The sequence below is a fragment of the Aptenodytes patagonicus genome, chromosome 29, assembly GCF_965638725.1.
Source record: "Aptenodytes patagonicus chromosome 29, bAptPat1.pri.cur, whole genome shotgun sequence".
NCBI lineage: Eukaryota > Metazoa > Chordata > Aves > Sphenisciformes > Spheniscidae > Aptenodytes > Aptenodytes patagonicus.
This window is the reverse complement of record NC_134977.1, coordinates 1598499-1620205: the sequence shown is the minus strand read 5'-3', so window position 1 is coordinate 1620205 and position 21707 is coordinate 1598499. Positions and strand designations below refer to the sequence as shown.

General features: G+C 56.9%; 1 protein-coding gene across 1 annotated transcript in view; it reads left to right on the top strand.

Annotated features, from left to right (window-relative positions):
* Positions 1-20619, top strand: part of LOC143171650 (scavenger receptor cysteine-rich type 1 protein M130-like) — a 135116-nt gene extending 114497 nt beyond the window's left edge. Inside the window, 14 exon segments of the mRNA XM_076360691.1 lie at positions 11331-11654; positions 12948-13256; positions 13488-13802; positions 14755-15081; positions 15168-15482; positions 16138-16452; positions 16935-16997; positions 17082-17396; positions 17858-17893; positions 18182-18319; positions 19080-19175; positions 19605-19688; positions 19904-20056; positions 20309-20619. Coding sequence (XP_076216806.1) covers positions 11331-11654; positions 12948-13256; positions 13488-13802; positions 14755-15081; positions 15168-15482; positions 16138-16452; positions 16935-16997; positions 17082-17396; positions 17858-17893; positions 18182-18319; positions 19080-19175; positions 19605-19688; positions 19904-20056; positions 20309-20565 — 3047 coding nt within the window. The 3' untranslated portion in view covers positions 20566-20619.
* The last annotated feature ends 1088 nt before the right edge of the window (positions 20620-21707 follow it).

Genomic DNA, 21707 nt, shown 5'->3' with positions numbered 1-21707 from the left:
CTCTAGAACAGGAAGCCTCCACAGGGGGACACACTAGTCCACACGTGGGCACACCAGTGCCGACTCCAGGTGGATGGTTGCTCAAGTTGTCTGGGTCGCCACATACTTCCTAACGCAGGCCTGTATGCAGCTGGCCTTGCTCACGGTGAGCGTGCACCACTGCTTTGTATGGCAACCCTGACAGTGCCCAGGCCCTTGTCCTCAGGGTCCCTCCTCAGCCAGTCAGGTCCCAGCTGGCCCTGACTAACCTCATACAGGTTATTCTGCCCCCGATACAGGACTGGCCACTTCTCCATGTAAAACTTCAAGAGATTCTTCTGTTGGCCAAATCCCAGAGCTTCTCAAGATCCCCCTGGACTCAAGCTCCATTTGGTCAGCTGTTAATATTTGTGTGCAGATGGCTCGCCCCGATTGTGGTGCCTCTCATGGGGTGGTCACAGCATGGGGAGTTGCAGGGCACTACAAATACTAAAAGGTGGTGCTACTTTAATGCAATTTCCTTCCAATGTGGGATTAACCATGGTGACTACCTCAGAAACAGCTGCAAAGCCAGCAAACCCAGGGCCGGTGAGGAAAGAGCAAACGGAGGTGGCGTGTTTGTATGGAGGGCACAAGAATGATCCAAGGGAAGAACTTGGATGAAAAGAGGGAGAAAGAAAAGAGAAGGTGAAGCAAAGGACAAGCTCAAGGCTGTTTGGGGTGCCTGCCAAGCAGCTCTGCATCTGAGCAGCAGTGACTGGTGTGGGACAAGAATGACACAGACGATCCGACCAAACCTATGTCTGGCTTACTTCCAGGGTCATGGGGAACCCGAGTGCTTTCCCTACCACGGGGAAGGGAAGACGTGGTGGAAGGAAACGTGCAATCCCTCATGTTGGAAGGGACCCCGGGAGGTCTCTAGACCAACCTCCTGCTCACAGCAAGGGCGGCTATAGTTTCACACCAGGTTGATGAGGGATTTAGTCACGTTGGCTTTGAAACCTGCCAAGGACTGACCCAGCACAGCGTCTCTGGGCAACCTGCTCCAGTGCTTGAGTGTCTCCGTGGGAAAACTGTTTTTCCACACTTGTTTCAACTGGTGCCCGTGGGCCCTCATCCTCCCATCACACACGACACGGAAGAGCCCAGCTCTGTCTTCTTGATGAGCTCCTGGTAGAGGTGGGAAGGCCTGTGGAAAGGAAGAGGTCCCCAAAGCCTTCTTTTCTCATAACTTAACAAACCCAGCTCCCTCAGCCTTTCATAGTGAAAAAGTCAACCTTACAAATGTGAGCCTGAGATGTTTAGGGCTCTTCCAATCCTACTGGATTTTTTTGCAGTTGCAAGGGACCTCAGGAGTTGCAAGGCACCCTCAATGCCATCACTTTCTGCACGTGTCACTCTCATTTGTCATCCAGGTGCAACACACCGCTGTTGCGGGCTGTGAGGAGGGCCCATGCTGAACAAGTAGCTATTCATAATTAAACTTTGAGCCTAAAATTCTTCAGGGATGTTTTTTCTGCCCAAGGGGATGTGCCAGCCAAGGAGCATTCTCCAATCACAGTGGACAGGCTCTGGATGCACACTGGTGTGGCCTGTGTTAGCATCGACCTGAGGATGGGCTGAGTGGCAGACCACCTGGCAGTGAAGTCCATGCCTGCAGGCATGAGTGCTGTTAACCACACAGCCCTTTTAAGTACCCTCACATTCTGGACTGCCATTATTTTCTCCTCATCCCCATGGAGCTCCCCTTGACGTCTATCGTAGAGGTCCGCTAGGTAGGAGGGGACGGGATATGGGGTGAGACTGAGACTTCTGCACTGGAAATGTGCTCAGCTGACAGAGATGAATCCACACTTAGATAACGAGGGGCACTAGGCATTGGGAAGAGCTCTCTTTTCAGCCAAAATCCCTGTTTTATCTCCACAGGAACAGCAGAGATCCAACTGACAAGTACACCATTTTATTTAGAATTAACGATACAAGCAAGCAGGGACTTTTCCACATTGTCTTCTAAAGAAGACACAAAGATCACTAAGGAACTCGTTCCTCCCTCCTCTTACCGCTTCACAAACATCCACAAGGCACACGCTTCTTGAGGGCGCCTGGTGCAGAGCACACACTTTCCCAAACTTTATCCTCAGCGATTCACAGAAGGACCATTTCTACATCACGGTCTAACAATCCTACGAGGACTGGGTGCTGGCCAGGACATTCTTGACCCCTTTCCTCATGGCCTCTCTGACCTCCCTGATCCTCAGGCTGTAGATGAGGGGGTTGGCCAGGGGCATGAGGACGGTGTAGAAAAAGGAGAAGACTTTGCTGAGCTGTTCTGGGCAGCAGGTAGACAATGATGAGGGTGCCATAGAAAACAGCGACGATGGCGAGGTGAGAGAAGTAGATGGCGAAGGACTTCTGCCTGCCCACACAGGATGGGATCCTCAGGATGGCAGCCGTGATGCACACAAAGGAGGCTAGTGGGAACATGAAGAGGAAGACTGTACTTGGAAAAGAGAGTGTGCAAGACACACATTTGACCACACTTGTGTCACTGCGGGAAAGCTCCAGCAATGGGGCAAAGTCACAAAAGAAGTGACGGCATAGGAAAGTATTAAGGAATACTCATAAGTCTAGTACCAAGAGCTCAGCTGCTGTATTTGATTTTTCCATAAGTTAACCCTACAATGCATTGATTGCAAGCGGTGATATAACAGCATCCATTTAAAGGAAAAGAAAAAAAAAAAAGAGTAACAAATTCTGTGCTTGGACTATAAAGCTCTTCTGTTTCATATAAAAAAGAGCTGGAATCTATGGACAGCCAGGTTTGCTGAAGAGCTAACGCTGAGGAGAGATTTGTTAGCACTGGTTTGGGAAGAATAGCTGATAAATTGTTACAACGAGGAAAGAAGAGTCCGACTGAGTGGATTCTTGATGAATGAGGAATCAAATATTGACATAACCAACGCAGTATTGGCAAGATGGGGAAGAGGGTGATGACCTCCTCAGAAACTCTAACCCAAACTCTAACCCTAACTGGAACCCAAACCCAAACCCTAAATAACACATACCCAGCCCTAACCCTAACCCATCTTCCTAGGCCAACAGCACCAATGTAACCACACCAGTAATATCATATCACTCCCAGATTACCATGGTAATAGCATCAGAAAAAAACCCCAAATTTGGTTATAGAGGTAGCACAACTAGGACAACTATGAGCGTTTTTGTATCACCTTGCCGGTGCCGGTTCAAGGCCTGGGAGCGTGAGGAGCTGCTCTCTGCTTCCTCATGATCTGGAGGCACCACTGTGTGCCAGCTCAAGTCAGCCTCTTGGGTCAAATGAACCACTTCTCAGTTCTTATCGGCAATATTGACTGTTTCTTTATTGACTCTTAGAGGACCTTAGTAACTGAGATACCCAGGCTGCGGATGGGCAATTCCTCATGCAGTAGCTCTTCTCACTCCTGTCTCTCCCCATATTGATAGTCTTACATGTCTCACAGAAGGAAATCACCCCACAGTGCCTGGATTTGCCCATGGTTGCTCCAGCCCACACTATTGCCCCTTCATAACCTTTCCGACTTTTGGATCGTGGTGGGAAATGGTCTTCTTGTCCTGATCCTGGCTTTGTTGGCTACCTTAAACAGACAGACTGTAGGTTGCTGGGTTTCAGAGTAAGAAAGCAAGGACTGCACGGACCTCACACAAGAGCAGGAGATGCTCTCCTCTGGAAGGGTTGTTTGTGCTATTGGCTATAAAGTTACTGTCGGCTTCCTTGGTGAGAATCAGTCATCCAATTTTTTAGGCATTGGGGCCACATCCATCTGTACAAATGTAGATATCCACAGTGGAGTGACATGACTCAGTCCTTTCCATCTCCCACGCATCTCCAACTTGAGCTTTCTCTCTCTGCCCTTTCCATATGTGAACCAGAGTACAGACAGCATAAACAATTGGCGTTTGACCTCTCAGAGCCACGTCCCTCTTTGAGCTAACATCAGGCACAGGACAAGGCTTGCGGCCCAGGGAAGGGGAGGTGTAGAGAAGCCTTCTCTGTTGCTGTAAATTAAACACAGATTGAATTTGCTTATTTTCTGCTCCCCTTGCCTTTTTTTTCCCCTCCAACAAGTTCAGCAATTTTCCTTTGAGCTACCAGTCCTCTTTTCTCAATTTCTCTTCTTTCTAAAGTCATATTGTTATGATGGAAGTTGCTCAGATACTACTAACCATGCTTGAATAGCAGCCATGCTTAACACCAACTGGCGACTCCTACATCCAGTCCTATGTCTCCAAAAGGTCACAAACGGACACTGAGCTTTTACTCCCCAACACATGGAGGAAGAGGAACTTCAGGGGTGTAGTTCCTCAGGCCTCCTTGGAGGAAGAGACCAGCCTGAAAGCACTGCACCAGGGAGATCCCATTTTACCACAGAGATGCTATGAGACAGGCCAGCTCTGAGCCAGTGTTAGAGACACACTTTCATAAGGGCACCAGCTGACACAGAGTAGGTACATGCCTCACATGTAGTGATGCAAATGCAAACATTTCCGTACAAAACATAATAACCATGAAGGACAGTAACAACAGCAATAATGATAATGATTTAAACAAACAAAACGAAGAAAAAAAAAAAAACCAGAAAACAGAAAAGGCTGGAATCCAATACTTTGGGAGTCATTTGTGGAGAAAGGTGGTAATTTTATCACTATTGAAAAATGTCCAAGGAATAATTTTCCTAATGGCATCCTTGAGCTCCTTGTTCCTCATGCTGTAGATGAGGGGGTTCACTGCTGGAGATATCGCTGTGTACAGCAATGCTACCATCAGATCCAGGGATGGGGAGGAGATGGAGGGGGGCTTCAGGTACGCAAACAAGGCAGTGCTGATAAACAGGGAAACCCCACTCACTCCGTAGCTGCCCTGGCACTACACTGGTTCTAACAGCTGCACTGGGACTCCCACTCAACCCAGTAGCTGCACTGGGACCCCACTCACTCCTGTAGCTGTGCTGGGACTCCACGGGAGCCAGTAGATGCATGGAGACCCCACTGGCTCCAGTCACTGTACTGTGACCCCACTCGCTGCTGGAGCTGCACAGGTATCCCACTCACTTGAGTAGCTGCAGTGGGACCCCACTCACTCTAGTAGCTGCACTGAGACCCCACTCGCTCCAGTAGCTTCACTGGGAAGTCACTTGCTCCAGTAGCAGCACTGGGAATCACCTCCCTCTAGTAGCTGCCCTGGGACCACCACTCAACCCAGGAGCTGCACTGAAACCCCACATGCTCCAGTAGTTGTACTGAAATCCCGACTCTCTTCAGTAGCTGCACAGGGACCCCACTCACTCTAGTAGCTGCACTGAGATCACACTTGCTCCAGTAGTTGTACTGGGAACCCACTGGTGTCAAGAGCTGTACTGGAACATACTGGCTCCAGTAGCTGCACTGGGACCCCCACTCAACCCAGGAGCTGCACTGGGACCCTCACATGCTCCAGCAGCTGTACTGAAACCCTGACTCTCTGCAGTAGCTGCACAGGGACCCCACTCACTCTAGTAGCGGCTCTGGGATCCCACTGGTTTATGTAGCTGCACTGGGACCCTTGCACTTGCTCCAATAGCTGCACTGGCACCTCCACTCACTCCAGTAGCTTCACTGGGACCCCACTCGCTCCTGTAGCTGCGCTGGGACCCCTCTCCCTCTAGTAGCTGCACTGGGAACCCCCACTCAATCCAGTAGCTGCACGGAGACATCACATGCTCCAGCAGTTGCTATGGGACCCCAGTTGCTTCAGTACCTGCCCAGGGACCCCACTCACTCCAGTAGTTTCACTGGGACACCCATTTGCCTCTAGTAGCTGCACCGAGACCCCACTCACTCCCGTAGCTGACACCACAGCCCAGGGACAGCCACACCCTTGGTCGGACTCCAGTAGCTGGCACCAAATTCCCCTCACACACACACACACACACACACACACACACAGAGGTCTCACCAGCAGCTGGCACTTTGTCCTTGCAGCACACGCACACACACAGGATAGAGTGAGATTACAGAGAGACAGTTAAGACAAGGTTTTATGAGAAGATATAAGAAGACACGACAGACTGCGGTGGTCAGGCGCATTTCTCAGCCAGACAAGCACACTGACTGACCATGTTTGACATGCAACTGGCCTCTTTTATACCCTTTGCTGTCTAACCCCTTCTACGTTCCTCCCTCTTGCCCCTTCCCCTGCATGTCCCTCATGGCCTTGCACAGATCTATCGATTCCCCCACCCCTCTCAGACTGGGGTCCCTCTGATTCACAACGTTATCAGTTGAAAAGTCCAGCTGATCCTCTTGGAAGTGGTGCCTGTAGATCCTTGATGGCCCATCAATCACTGTGACTGGCTAGGTTCCTTCCTTGTATGGACTCCATATTTGTTTTGTCAAGGCTGTGTCTCATTGTATTTTGCTTCTGGAGTCCCTTTTTTCCCCTGAGTTTCCCAATTAACCAGGTCCCTGGTCAGATAAACTTGCTGGAATAAACCCTCTCACCCTCTCACATGCCGTCATCGGTTTGTGTGACTGACCAGCTTTGGTTCCCATCCCTGCCTCCCTTACCATTTGCCGGTCAGGTCTGTGTCCCTGTAAGTTCTTGTTTATGGCTTCCTCCTTTTCTCATTGTTTTATTATCCCTTGCTTCATTGAAACAGGTCCTTGACGAGATACCCTTAAAGGAGCAGCCATTCTCCTTCCACACACCCGTACACAGATGAGAGTAAGACACGCTTTGGCTGGATGTCATGAACGAGAGTAAAATATTGAACATGCTAGCGCATGTGTAGACCCTCACACACACACACAGCGAGGGGTCCTTTTGTGACGGTTTCAGACGGTGACCACAGGTGGTGCTGGGACAGCTGCAGGTTCCCCAGGAGGCGAAGCTCAGACAAACTGCCCCGAGAGCTCAAACAGGGCCAGTGTTTTATGTCGGTTTAATTACCCATATGTTTTGCGAGACAGTCACTCGCGTGGTCTGGAGACCTGAGGAAACTGGAGGCTTCCACAGCTCTGGAGGCCCAGCTCTGGCTGGGGTGTTTGTACCTCCCCACGTGCCTTCCTGGTGCGTGTTGGGATCCCTGCCCTGGCACACGCCAGGAGCACCAGCACCACTGCTACGGGAGACATGCCCCGACAGGTGCCCCACCCACCAGCTTCTGGTGGAAGTCCCGCCCCCTCCCAGCAGCTGCAGGGGCCATTTGCCCTGGACGTCGCTCTCCTCTACCGGTCATGTGCTCTGCTGTGATTGGCTGGCAGGTTTACCCGGAAGTGCATCAGAAGGCCCTTCCCCTACAAACACAGGGGCCGCCATTTTGGTTTGGCCACAATGTTATGACACGGTGCCGCCATTCCATGGCAGTGAGCTGCCATTTTGTTAAAGATCATACTGCTCTGTGATTGGCTAATGGCCATTTCTTGACACTGTCATACCTACGAGCGCTCAGGCAGCCCCGTGATTGGCTGGCAGGACTGGCCGCCTGTCCTGGTGTCCCCAGGGGCACGTCACAAAGGGCCTGTCATTACATAAAGGGCAGCTGCCATTTCTGACATCCTCATTCCCCATGTGTTTTCATCCTGCATTGTGATTGGCTGGCAGCCATTTCTAGATACTGTCATACGGATGTGTTCCCTGGTAGCCCTGTGATTGGCTGCCTGCCTCCCTTGGACCAGGAAGTGCTGAGAGATACAAATATATACATTTATATGCAATATATACATATATAGAAATATATCTATAAAAGGGAGTGTCTAATTATTTTAACAAATGTATTTATTTAAGAGCAGATACGTTATTTTTATAGATAGACTTCTATATGTGCGTATATGTGTATACGTTTACATATATATGAACAAGTATAAAGCTATAGAAGTTAAATTAATATAGCCACAAAAGCATAGGTATGAAATGGATAAAACCTTCTTTAATAAGAGCTAATGGAGTGAACAATTCTAGTTTGAATGTGAATAGAAACAAAAGGAAAAGGCCAGATCTGATCGCATGTTTCAAAAAACTCCAGATGACTGAGTGAAGGGAGAAGTCAGGAGTGGGCTGGGACTTGCCCAGGTCCACCTGAGCCACACCAGCCACACCCAGTACACGGTGTTTATGTCATGCCAAAGGGCAGGGAAAGGGGGGGTGGTGGCTGATGACAATGCATTGAATACTACAGGACCTGGGCAGGATGCAAATGGTATGGAATAAGGGGTGGAGATTGTCCTGGGTCTGGCTGGGCTGGAGTACATTTGCCTGATAGCAGCCCTTACGGTGCTGTGCTTTGCGCTGGTGGCTGGTGTTGATAACGCACTGATGTTGTGGCTATTGCTGATGAGTGCTGGCATAATGTCAAGGCCTTCTCTGTTTCTCATTCTGACCCCACAGTGAGGAGGCTGGGGATGGGCGAGAGCCTGGGAGGGGACAAAGTCAGGACAGCTGACCCAAACGGACCAAAGAGATATTCCATGCCATATGGTGTCTTGTTCAGCACTAAAACTGGCAGGGGAGTTTCTCCAAAGTGGCCATTGCTTGGAGACTGGCTGGGATCTTTCTGCTGGTGTGAGTGATTGCTTCTCCATCCCGTGTTTCCTTCCTTTTTTTATTTTTCACCATTTCTTAAAGTGTCATTATCTTGACCCATGAGTTTTTCTCTCATTTTGCCCTTCCAGTTGTCTCCCCCATCCTCCTGGGGGGGGGAGTGAGCAAGCGATTGGATGAGGTCACTTGTTCCCTTGTACCTCATAGGTGAGGAGATAGCAAATAGGTGGATATGTGGTGATCAGGTCACTGGTGCCTGAGTAGCTGATAGGCAAGAGGGAGACACAGAGCTTTGGCATGTACTTGTGATGTCACTCTTGGCTGAGTAGCTGATAGGCCAGGACCAGGTATAGGTGCTTGTGAGGTCATTGGAGCCTGAGTACGTCAATGGCAAGTACATGGCAAATGGACAGATACCTACTTGTGAGGTTACTCTGGGTTGAATATCTGATAGGCCAGGAACAGGCCTATGGATTGTGTAGGCGCTTCTGAGGTCACTGGTGCCTGAGTAGATGATAGGCCAGGAGCTGGCATATTACTTGTGAATGTCTTTGTGAGGTCATAGGTGCCTGAGTAGCTGGTAGGCCAGGAGAAACATGTCTTGTGTTGGATATTTTGAGGTCACAGGGGCCTGAGAAGCTGGTAGGCCAGGAGTAAGAACTTGTCTCATGTAGGTGTTTGCAACGTCATTTGTGACTGATTAGCTGATAGGCCAGGACAAGGCCTATGGGTTGTGTAGGTGCTTGTGAAGTCACTGCCGCCCTATTATCTGATAGGCCAGGAGCAGGCCCATGGGTGGTGTAGGTTGAGTTGTGTCACTGGTGCCTGAGTAGCGGATAGGCTAGGAGCAGACCAATAGTTTGTGTAGGTGTTTGTGAGGTCATTGGTGCCTGAATACCTGAGAGGCCAGGAAGAAGCACATGGCAGGTTTAGATGCTATGACATCACCTGTGGCTGAGTGGCGCATAGGCCAGGAGTATGCACATGGCTTGTGCACGAATTTGTGATTTCACTGGTGCCTGAGTAGCTTTTAGGCAAAGATCAGGCATATGGCTTGTGTGGGTGCTTCTGATGTCATCAAAATAATATTTAGGCCCCATCCAAATATGACTTTTTGGAAGAACCATGGTCCCCACAGCACACCCGCATGTGTGACAGTGTAACAGCAGCAGAAGTAGAAGGGTGTGAGGTCATATAACGCATAGCACCCCGTGGCTGTGGGGCTCGGTGCAGAGCAGCCGTGTGCATCAGAAGGACATGACGGGGGATGGGAGCTGCCTGGCCCATGTCTGCAAGGCTGAAGGAGCAGCCCCTGCAGCCCTGGCTGGAGCAGTCGGGGTGGGGGTGGCTCAGGGGCACCGCAGGGATGTGCCAGGGCACGGTGCCAGGAGGAAACCACAGACTTCCTGCACGGGCGCTGCGGGGGGAGCATGGCGAGGGCTGCGAGGCCACATGGGCTGTGGTTTGTGCACCTGCAGGCTCCAGCTCCCAATCTGCCTGTGGGGAATAACGGCCCCTTGGTGACAGGCTGAGAGTCAGGGACATGTCTGAGCCTCTGGGCTGCATGTCTGCTGCCAGGGCAGGGACATGTCCCAGCTCCAGCTCCTGCAAGGGACCCACCATGGGGCTTTGCAAGCCAGCACTCCTGGGATGGAGCTCTTGTCCAGGCCAAGGACCTTTCCCAGCTGCTGTTGCCAGCACAGCAGGGTCTGTAGGAGGGGCAGGGGCTGTTTCCTTCCCATCCTCACACAGACCTTGGTGCAGTCCCAGCCCTGTGGTTCCTGTAGCATGGGGATGGCTGGTCACTTGCCTCTTGGGCTCTTGGATGAGCCCAACGTAGGAGATGCTCAGTGCCCCTGGTCCCCACAGCGAGATGCAAGGGGTGACAGATCCATTCCCCGCCCCCCCCACAGCCCTGTCCTGTGATGATTCCCCACCGCCGTGACCGTGACACCCGAAGCGGAGCCATCCCTCATATATGGTCATGAACGGCGCTGGAGAAGTTCATTGGAGGGCTGGGCTGTGTCGGAGGGGAGATAGCTCCTTATCGTATCTAAAAAGGTGCTGCTGCTTCGATTGGCTCCTCCTGCAGCTGGGTCGGCATCTGCAGAGATATATTACCCTCCCACCGTTGTTGTCCCTGTAAGTCCCCCGGAGCCGTGAGAGGGAGTGGGGTGCAGCAGGGCTGTGCCAGCAGGGCAGGAGGCTCAGGATGGGCACAGAGGGACTCCAGTTCCCTCAGGTGATGTGGCTGCTCCTCTGGGTGCAGCTGTGCAGGGGTAAGTGCCGGTTCCCTTGTCCCACAGCCCAGGGCCAGTGAGTACCAGCGAGGTCATCGGGATACTTCTGAGAACGGGTTTCTTTGCAGGTGCCACTGAGATGAGGGGCAGAAGGTACTCAAGTCAATTGAACTTCTGCCCTTCCCTGTGGCTCTCTGGGTGGGAGAGGCAGCTGTGGGCCTGAGGGCACAGGGCTGTACAGGGGTTTCTGGGATGGTGAGGAGACGGCCACGGTGTGCGGGTGGGCATGGGCAGGAGGTTGTTGAGGTGGGAGGAGGTGCTGCAGGCTGTGGGGTGGTGAATGGCACAGCAGGTCTGCTGCTGGGCACCCCCAGCTCTTTGCAGCCCATGGGGAGAAAAGGGACCCCCACACTGCCCCGGGGACAGCCCAGAAGGAGGAGGGCTCCCACTCCAGTGCCTGTGACTCAGCCTGGGCAGGGGGGACCTCCAGACCTGCAGTTTGGGGCTCAGCGCCCTCCTGATGGGTCCCGTGTTGATGTTTGAAGGGGCTGCGGTGGTGAGGCTGGAGGATGGTGGTGGACGCTGTGCTGGAAGAGTGGAGGTGAAACACCAGGGCCAGTGGGGGACCGTGTGTAGTGACTCCTGGGGCATGACCGATGCTGCAGTGGTTTGTAAGCAGCTGGGCTGTGGGTCTGCTGTTAAAGCTCCTAAGTATGGACACTTTGGGCCAGGATCTGGCCCCATTTGGATGGATGATGTTGGCTGTCGTGGCACCGAGTCTGCCCTGTCTGACTGTACACACAATGGATGGGGTCAACACAACTGTTATCACAGCTGGGATGCTGGAGTGACGTGTTCAGGTAAGGGACCAGCCCATTCCTCACCTTTGTGGCCGGGATAGGGGAAGGGACCTGGCTGTGCCCTCAGGGAAACAAGGGGGTACTAGAGGAGGGCCCAGTGTGGCCGGTCACACTGCTGAGCTGGGACTTTCATTCCTGGTTTCCCTGGTCCCTGAGGAAAGCCCAGTGGGAACCTGTCCCTGCCTGACCCCCGATGTGGCTCAGCCCACCCTCAATCGGTGCCTGGGGCTGGAAGATGAATGCCCACCCTGCCCCGCAGTCTCTGTTGGTTCCCAACTTTCTCCTTCTGTTCACGCAGGAGCTATCTGGCAGCACGGAGGACCAGGTCCCCCCATGGCAGAGGCACTGAGAGCAGCTCACGTGGCCACCCACAGCCCCAGGGAAGGGCCCAAGGTGGCCAGGGACTGTTGGGTTGTGTTCCCTGGCAGACATGAGTCCCCCCAAAGCAGAGGGGCTGCTCACAGGGGAGGAGCACTGGGCTTGGGCAGAAGAGCAGGGTGGCGTGGCCACCCCATTCTTCTTCCAGGGTCACCCCATGAGAGCCAGCTCACAGGGAAACAACCCTGTGCAGGCAGTGCTGACCTGCTGCCCAGCCTCTCCTGTCGGCCCCAGCCGCTGTCTGCCCTGTGCCACGGGGGATTTGCTAGCACTTTCTGGCTCTCCTTGGTGCCTGTCCTTGCCTTGGGAGCTTGTGTCAGTCCAGGGCTGCTCCTCTGCCTACTCTCCTGCCTTCTGCCCAGCTGTTGGCTGGGGCTGTGCATGCCTGGCCGTGTACTTCTGGCCCTGGCTGAGGACCCCTCCCCGGGTGGGTGTTGGAGCTTGGGGCTGGTGGAGACAGCAACCGCAGGTACACTCATAGAGTGTGTACCCTCTGGGAATGAGGTGCGTTTCTGGTAGCTCCCAGGGGTTCCTCAGCCTGGCACTGAGCTCGGCAGGCAGAGCAGGCTGCAGCAGCCAACAGTGCCTGGGCCAATCTCCCTGGGCTCAAGTGCTCCAAGCGCTGCAAGTGCCTAGGGCCCGTGCCAGGCATCCCAGGGTCTCCAGGACAGCAGCAGTTTCTCTAAGCAGTATCTGTGGCTGTGGGTTTGGAAGAAAAGCCAGCCCATGAGTGCTGTGCTGATGTCTGAGGAGCGGCAGGCAGTCCCTGATGTGTTTGTGCCATCAGCACCCACTGGGAGCTGCTGGGGTGCTTGTGGGACTCTTTGCCCGTGGCCTCCTTGGAGATTAGGTGGGATGCGGTCAGGTAACGGACAGAGGGCTCTGGGAACTCGCAGGGGTCTTTGATTGCTCCAGGATTTGTCCGGCTGGTTGGAGGGAACAGTCCCTGCTCAGGACGCGTGGAGATCCATGATGGAACCCAGTGGAAAACAGTCTGTGACTCAGACTTTGGTCCCAAAGCCGCCGACGTGGTCTGCAGGGAGTTCCAGTGTGGCACAGCCCTCTCCGTCCCCGGAGCAGCTCACTTTGGAGAAGGTGTCGGTCCCATGTGGGACAGAGAGCTGCAGTGTGTGGGGAATGAATCCTTCCTCGCGTTCTGCCCCAGGGGGTCCCCCAGAGACCAGCCCTGCACCCACACGGACGCCGCTGGTGTCACCTGCACACGTAAGGACTCCTGTTGGGGTGTTAAATGCCAGGGGGTGTGCTGGGGACAGGGGAGCAGGGTAGGGACTGTGCCGTGCCAGGTGTGAGGACAGCAGGGGTGATGTGGTTGTCTGCAGCCCTAAAATCATGCAGAAGGAGGAGGATGGCAGGCTCTCGTCCATTTGGCCTCTCCTCTAGCTCCTGAGGGAGCGAGAGCACAAGTCTGCCCTCTCTCATCCTTCTCTTTCCCGGAGTTCACAGGGTTCCGGCTGGTGAACGGCAGCACGGCATGTGAGGGGAGGGTGGAGGTCCATGTGCTGGGGACCTGGGGCTCTCTCTGTGCCTCCCGCTGGGATCTCTTGGATGCCCACGTTCTCTGTCGTCACCTCGACTGTGGGTTTGCTGAGTCCATTCCCAGAGGAGGGCATTTTGGGAGAGGAACCGGCCCTGTCTGGAAAGACTCATTCTACTGTGATGGGACAGAAGCTCACCTGGGACAGTGCCCAGTGACTGCCTTGGGGGCCTCACCATGCTCCCATGAGAACAGCGCTGCTGTCATTTGCTCAGGTGAGTGCTGGGAAAACACAGGATTAACTTCATTTTCCCCTGGCATGAGAGAGAAATCCAAAGCAGGGGACCCCATTGCAGTGCCAGGCTGCATTTCTCCCTGGAGAAACCCTGGCTTCACCAGAAGCGATCTGGAGGGCTTTGCCTGCTCGGACCAACTGCTCTGCTGTGGGAGAGCTGAGGACTGAACAGGAGCAGTCGTCTCTGCCCCCCGGGTCAGCAGCTCAGGCTCCGGGGCCACTACTAGGCCTGGGCTCCTTTGAACTCCCACTGTGGGATGGGCCCGGGGCAGCGCTACGGGGATCATCGCCAACCCCCTGGCTGCAGACAGCCCTGTTCCAGCCACAGAGAGATACCCTCAGAGCCTGAACTCACCATCACAGGGGCTGCCTGGGTGCCCCCGGCAGCAGCGGCAGACCAGGGGGGTGAGCTGCAGAGCGGGGCTGGGCTTTGCCCTGCCTTCTGGTCAGCGCAAGCCCCAAACTCATCCTGTTTGCTCAGAGAGGCCCCCCTCGCTCTGCTCCCTGCCAGGGACACAGGCTCCCAGTCCCCTATTCCCAGGGACGTAGATGGGCAGAGATGTGTGGGCTGTGCCTGGTGTCTCAGCAGTGCCAGTGCCAGTGCTGAGGCTGGGCAAAGCCTGTCCTGGTGCTGCCCATCCCCAGGCCACTGCTGGCCATTGCTCCCTCCTGCGGAAGCTGCCCCAACTGCATTGGCAGGGACGTGCTGTGTGTCTCTGGCCCGCCAACAGCAAAGCTGGCGTCTGGCTCAGGAAGGCTCAGGGACTGGGCAACCAGCCCCATGGAGCCCTGGCCCAGGAGCTCCCGCAGAGGGCTGGGGACAGGCAGGCAGAGCTTCAAGGCCCTGAAAGGGTGCCAGAGCCTGGAGACGTGCCGCAGGCTGCTTGCCTCCCTGGTGCCACCAAGGGCTGGGGCATGGCTGCTCTCCCCAGGCCCAGCTGGCTCCGCGTCCTTGCGGCTGGTGCTTGGAGGGAGTCGGTGCGACGGACGAGTAGAGATCTTCCAGCACGGGACATGGGGCAGGGTCCTGGATGACCACTGGGACATGCGGGAGGCCAGCGTGGTGTGCCGGCAGCTGCGGTGCGGAGAGGCAGAGACAGCTTACAACCCCCCGAAGCCTCAGAGAGGGACAGGTCCTGTGGGGCTGCGAGGGGTCAGGTGTGCAGGGCACGAGGCCAACCTGACCCTCTGCAACACCTCCCTGCCCGAGAGCATGCTGGCAGCAGGGATTGCAGAGGACGTGGGGGTCATTTGCCGGGGTAAGTGGCACTGCACAGGCCCCCCCCAGGCTCTGGGCTGGGTGGGCACCGCCCCTAATGACAGCTGGGGTTTCTTCCCACTGCAGGGAGCCGGCAGGTCCGGCTGGTGAACGGGCCTGGGCGCTGCGCTGGGAGAGTGGAGATCTACTACCAGGGCAGCTGGGGGACCATCTGCGATGACAGCTGGGACCTGCCCGATGCCACTGTTGTTTGCCACCAGCTGGGCTGCGGAGGGGCGGTGGAGGCGGTTGGCTCTGCTCAGTTCGGGGAAGGCTCTGGGCAGATCTGGCTGGATGCCGTGAACTGCTCTGGGGCCGAAGCTGCTCTCTGGGACTGCCCAGCAGGGTCCTGGGGGCAGCATGACTGTGGGCACAAAGAGGACGCAGGAGTCGTCTGCTCAGGTCTGTGCCGGGAGCTGTGGTGGGAGCCCAGTGCCCAGGGAGGCTGGGACGAGGGGACAGGCGGCAGCGACCGAGGCTGTCCCTGGCTGCCTCTGAGCCTCTGCCTGAGCCTGTCCTGGGGACACGCATGCACAAACCCCCTCAGTCCCACTAGAGGTCCCTTGTAAGCTGAGCTGTCCCCAAGGGTTAGTGGGGAGGGCATGGGTGTCTGTCCGTCTGGGACTTCTCTCTGCCCCCTGGCAAAAGGGTGATTTGCTGGCCCTGCCTCTGCCTGGCTGAGGGCCTGGGGGGTGAAGAGGCTTCTCTGCTCCCATAGCCCCAGGCCCCAGTGCCTGGGGAGGCTGGGATGAGGGGAGAGATGGCAACGGCCGAGGCTGTCCCTGGCTGCCTCTCAGCCCCTGCCCAAGCCCGTCCCGGGGGTGCCAATGCATGGGTCTCCTCAGTCCCACCAGGGTTCCCCGGTGAGCTCAGCTGTCCCTGAGGGTGAGCGGGGAGGGCAGGGTTGTCTGTCCATCCGGGACTTTTCTCTGTCCATGTGTGCAAGGGGGACTTGCTGGACGTGCCTTTGCCTGGCTGAGGGCCTGGGGGGTGCAGGGGTGTCCCTGCTCCCACAGCCCCAGACCAGCATGTTCCCCTTTGGCCACTTTCCTCCCAGAGTTCGTGGACCTGAGGCTGGAGAACAGCGATGGCTGCTCCGGGCGCCTGCAGGTTTTCTATAACGGGACGTGGGGGAGTGTTTGCTCCAACTTAATGACTCCCGAAACAGTGTCGCTGGCATGCAAGGAGCTGGGCTGCGGGGATGGAGGGTTCCTGGAAACACGCCTGCCCTATGGTAGGGTGTCTGGCCCCGCCTGGCTGGATCGTGTGGAGTGTGGGGAGAGAAACAGCTCCTTCTGGCAGTGTCCCTCCGCTCCCTGGGACCCACAGTCGTGCGATGACCTGCAAGATGAGACCCACATCACCTGCAATGGTAATTCTGAGCTACCCGGGCTCCAGCATCCCCCCAGCTCCTGCTCCCTGCTGGGCACAGTCAAGTACAGAGACAAGGCCCACAGGGGCTTTGACCTTACGTGCCAGACCCTGCTGCTTCTGGTGGCACAAATGGGACTTCAGCTCTCAGAGCCCCACACATTCACCAGCAGTTGCCAGCCGGGCTCCCAGCAGTGCCCGGGGGAGGCAGAGGTGTCTCCAGGCAAGGTCTCAGGAGAGACCAGCCAGCGCTCCGAGGAGCGTCCCCTCCATGGACACCCTCCTGCTTTTCTGTGAACCAGGGTCCCTTTGGGGCTGAGCAGTCAGGGTCCCCCACATTGCTGTGTGTGTCCCCTGAATGACCAGGGTTCAGCTGCTGCCGTGAGCGAGGCAGCACGGGGAGGTGTGAGCAGAGCTGTACCCCACCCTCTGCTGCATGACTCCCCTGCAGCAGCCCCTTCACGCCAGCTTTTCCTTCTGCAGGGAGACGGTCAGAAACGCCCCCAGCCCTGGGGACTGTGTGCCCAAACTCCACAAGCTGCACAGGTAGCTGCTCCTCTGCATGCCCCTCTCACCTGGCAGGGCTCTGCCTGCTGTCCCGGTGCCCTGGAAGGTCTCTGCCTTCTCCAGACAGGGAGAAGATTCGTGCCGTTGGAGGCGAGAATGGGTGCTTGGGCAGAGTGGAGGTCTGGCACCGCGGCTCCTGGGGGACGGTGTGCGATGACTCCTGGGACATGCAGGATGCCGAGGTGGCATGCAGGCAGCTGGGCTGTGGCCCTGCAGTGTCTGCTCTGGACAAGGCTGCATTTGGGGAGGGGACGGGTCCCATCTGGCTGGAGCAGGTGGAGTGCCGGGGGACAGAGCCATCTCTGCAGGACTGCTGGGCTCGTCCTGGGGACAGCGGTGCCTGCCGGCACAAGGAGGATGCTTCCGTGAACTGCTCAGGTGAGTGGCAGGGCTGGGACTCCTCACGGGGGTATTGGCAAGCAGCCACGGAAGGCGTTTTTCCTTGCTGGGTCCCATCATGGCTCCAGAGCTCCTGAGAGCAAGGCTGTCCCTGCAGAACATGGGAGCCTGTTCCCAAGTGGGCAGCTGCTTCTGTGGGGCTGGATGTCCTCCGTCTTCTACCCAGCAGGGCTCTGCAGGCCCCAGGGGCATCTTCCAGCGTGCTTGTGCTATCCTACCCGTGTCCCAGAGCAGGGCCCTGGGCTCTGTTCCGGCCACCCTGAGCAGCCCTGCAGGAGGGGCAATTTGTGTGGGATGTGTCAGGGATGTCTAAAAGCACACGCATGCATTCACACACATATAAACACACACACACACACACACATGGCATGTCAGAGAGGAGGCTCCCTGGTACCTGCACACCCACCCTCTCAGCCCAGTCTCCTTCTCTTCCTCTGCAGCTGCACCCAGGACGGCAGCACCAACGCCCCGAACAGGTAACCTGTCCTCCCTGGCTGCGCTGGGTCTTCTTGAGGTCAGGCTGTGACCCGCAGCTGGAGGGAAGGGCCTTCTTGTCGGGGTGTGAAGCTCCCGAGAGGAGGCACCGGGGTAGCGGTGGAGGGGGTTGGATAGGGCTGTCATTTACTCAGTAGGGTGGGAGCTTCCCCATCACTCACCCCCTGGGGCCCCTTACCCCCGGTGTAATGGGGGTCAGGACTGGGGTGTCCTGGCCCCACACCTCTCCCAGGTCTGGTGCTGCCCTTTCTGTGTTCCTGCCCATGCAGATCCCACTCGGGGCCGTCCGACCAGCAGTGAAAAGGTCTCATTGCCCGTCATCATCTGCATCATCCTGGGAGCCCTTCTCTGCCTGCTCCTGGCCCTCCTGGCCGGGCAAGTGCGAAGTGCCAGGGCTGGGCGCAGAGGTGGGTCTGTCCCCCATGGTCCCAGGGGAAGATGCCTCCTGGCAAGGCCAGGGGTGCTGTGGGGTGTCAGTGAGTGGTACAGGCAGAGCTGGGGGGACAAGAGTGTGTGCTGCCTGCATTCCCATGTGCTGCCCCATTGATTGCCTGACCATGGGCCACCAGCAGCAAGGGGTAGAGAGAGTCAGGACACTGGGAGGATTTAGGGATGAGGCAAGGAAACAAATGGCTGAGCTGGGCTGGGACAGATGGGAGCAGAGGGGAAACAGCTGAGGACCTGCCACTGGCAGCACTCTGGGCAGTGCTGGAGTGGGCTCTGGGTCAGGGGAGATGCCAGGAAGAACGTGGGGCAGCAGGGTCCATACTCGTGGTTTCAGACCCCCAGGCTGTTTCTCTGCCCAACCCTGACCTCCCCATGGCAGGGCATGTGCCATGCTCTGGATCCATGGGGCAGAGAGGGGGAAGCTCCAGGGGGAGAGGAAAAGCGGGAGCTGCTCCAAGCTGAGCACCAGGGACCTGACCCAGGGGCCAGAGGGGCAGAAGGTCTGTCTCTGAAGGGACGGTGCAAGGGTGTCACTGCCCCAGCTCATCTCCATGGAGACATTGCCCTCACTGAGGAAGTGGCAGCGGTGACCGAACAGCGCAGCGGGTCTGTGTTGTGGGGACAGCCCTGGGCTGGCCCAGGGGAACAGGGCTGGGGGAACAGAGCAGGATTCTGTCCCCTCTTTGCCTGTCCCTGAGCCAGCCCTGCCTCTATCCGCAGGCTCCGAGCGCGCTTGGGAGCCCTTCCCTGAGGCCGTGTATGAGGAGATCGGTTACAGCCCAGCGTGGGAGAAGCAGGCAAGGTTCAGTCAGTCAGGTGGGTGTGGGTCCCTCATGGGGGGGCACATGTGCAGAACTCTTTCCCCTGGCCCTCACCTGGGGCTGACCCACTGCAACCCCCTGGCCCATGGAGTTGGGGTCTGTGGGTTCTGTGGGGAGAGCAGCCAGGTCCTGGGCCTGGGAGAGAAGCTTCCTCCTCACCGGCTCTGCCTGTCCCAGCCGGGGACAGCCCCTCTCTGCCTGTCCCTGCACCCCTATGTGACACCTGAGGGGTGAGGGAAGGGACTGTCCCCAGGCATCTCTGGGAGGCCCTTTGAGACAGGGTTGATCCCAGGGGAGCAGGGTGAGTCCTGAGCCCTCCTCCCCACTCAGCCCTGGCTCCGTGGGTCCCCCGTCCCCAGCAGCACTGACCACAAGCCAGGGGAGCAGAGCGCACTCCCGTAACACCCACTGTGCCTCTCTCCAGGCTCCGATTCAGAGGGGTCCTTGACCAAGCTGCAGCCCTACCCCAGGGACAGCGAGGAGGAGGATGGTCCACGTTCAGCACCAGGTAACAGGGGCAGGAAGGGGTTGATGTCCTGTCCCTGCAGACATGTGATGGACAGCGGTGTCACTGAGTGTCACCGTCAGAGCTGGGGAGCACACTGCGTGTCTCCTGTGGTGCTGCCAACACCAGTGTCTGAGCCCCATGTCCCTGCGCATCCTCCCATCCTCTGCTCTGCAGGGTGTATCTTCTCACTCTCACCAGCTCCCCTCTCCTTTCAGACGTCCCTGTCCTGCTCGGAGGAGACCCAGCAGATGGCTATGATGATGCCAGGGAGGTTTCTGACCCTGGGGAGGATCCTTCCCCTGGGCAGGGAGACTGGGAAATGCCCAGGGCGCCAGAGGAGGGAGCAGGGCCCAGGGATGCTCCCGGAGGTGAGAGGGAAAGATAGCGCTACCGGTTCCTGGGGTGCCATCCCTGGTGCTGGATGAATCGCTGCTGTACTGAGAGCCCAGCCTCCTGGGATGGGGGAACCTGCCCTGGGAATTTTTCCTTGGGGGGACCAGGGGGTGGGAGAGAGACCTGAACATCTCAGGACTAGTGAGGAGATGGGAGGCTGGAGATCTACAGAGCAGGAGAGGCACCCCATGGGGCAAACGTGCAATGGCCTGCCTTGCTGCTTGCAGGGGCAAACCTGCACTCCCAGAGAAGTGCTGGGGCCCCTGGAGCTGAGGGAGATGCCTGGTCCCTGTCCCCAGAGAGCATGGGCTATGACGATGCTGAAGAGGTGTCTCTGGCGCATCGCCCTGAGGACACAAAGGTTGCAATACCAGCGGACAGTGCACAACAGTCCCTGATGCCCAGACCAGGAGAGCCCGTCCCTGCCGTGCAGCTGGGTGCAGCCGGGAGGGAGGAGAGGACTGTGCAGCTGGGAGAGCCGTGAGCACCAGGGAACTGTTTCCCTTTTCCCACGGGCAGCAGAAACAGCTGGGCATGTCCTCTATTTGTATTATGCTGTTTTTACGCTGTGCCTCCATATTTGTTCTTAATAAAAGTCTTTGGGGGTTTGAGCCAGAGCTGGTGCTTGCCTGCCCAGGTGTCGGGGTGTCTCCCTGAGGCTGACTGGGGGGGAGCAGAGCACAAAGACATGGTGGAGGGGAATGGGCACATCTCGGGACAGCAGGCTCAGGGTCAGGCTGTGGGGCTGCGAGAGCCCATGGTTCCAGGGGAATATTCCTGCTGATATTTCCATCCTGCCAGCAAAAGTTTCCAACAAAAATGGCTCTCTGCAAGGTCCCGTGATGCACCCCAGCAGGAACGCCCATCTCCTCAACTCGGGGTTCCCCAGTTGCTCTTTCCCCCAGGACCATGCTGGTCCCACGACAGAGCTGCCATGTTGGGATGAGGCCTGGGTTGTGGCCCCACAGAAGTGAGCCCTAAGGTGGCCGTGGTGCCTTGAACACCCCAGCCAGCCACAGGGGGGATCACGGCCCATGGATCATCTCCCACAGTGGTTAGGAGGCAGCTGTCCTCCCCACTGCCTCGGCACAGGGTACAGAGCCACTTGCTGGGGAACACGGGCCTGGGATTGCCCCTTCAATGACTCTGCCAGGACTCCAGTCTCCATGGGCTGTTCCTGCTGCCTTGGGGGTCCTTGCAGACCCCGAGCACTTCTATCACAGCCCCAGAGCTGCCTTCCTTCCTGGGCAGGGGCATTAAGGCCCCATGGCAGCCCTGGGAACCCCTCCTCCTGCTGCGCTCCTACCTCCACCCCTGCCCTCCTGCTGCCTCGCCAGGGGTGACAGTGTCGGTTTGTGTCGGGGCAGTACCTGTGTGCAGGTGCAGGGGGGATGGGAGTGGGGGGGGTTGGTGGGGGCACCTTTCCCTCAGCGTTGTGGGAGGCAGATGAGGGAGAGGCCAGGGGGAGGGAGAAAGGATCCCTGTGAGACGTCGACTGGAACCCACAGCTGTCATCCAGCCCCTGGCCTGGAGAAGGGCCTGCCTGGGAGGGTGCTAACGTGGGCACATTTCCATGGCAGAGGGTATTTTGTGTCCCTCCCCTAATGCAGGCACTGCTGGGAGTTG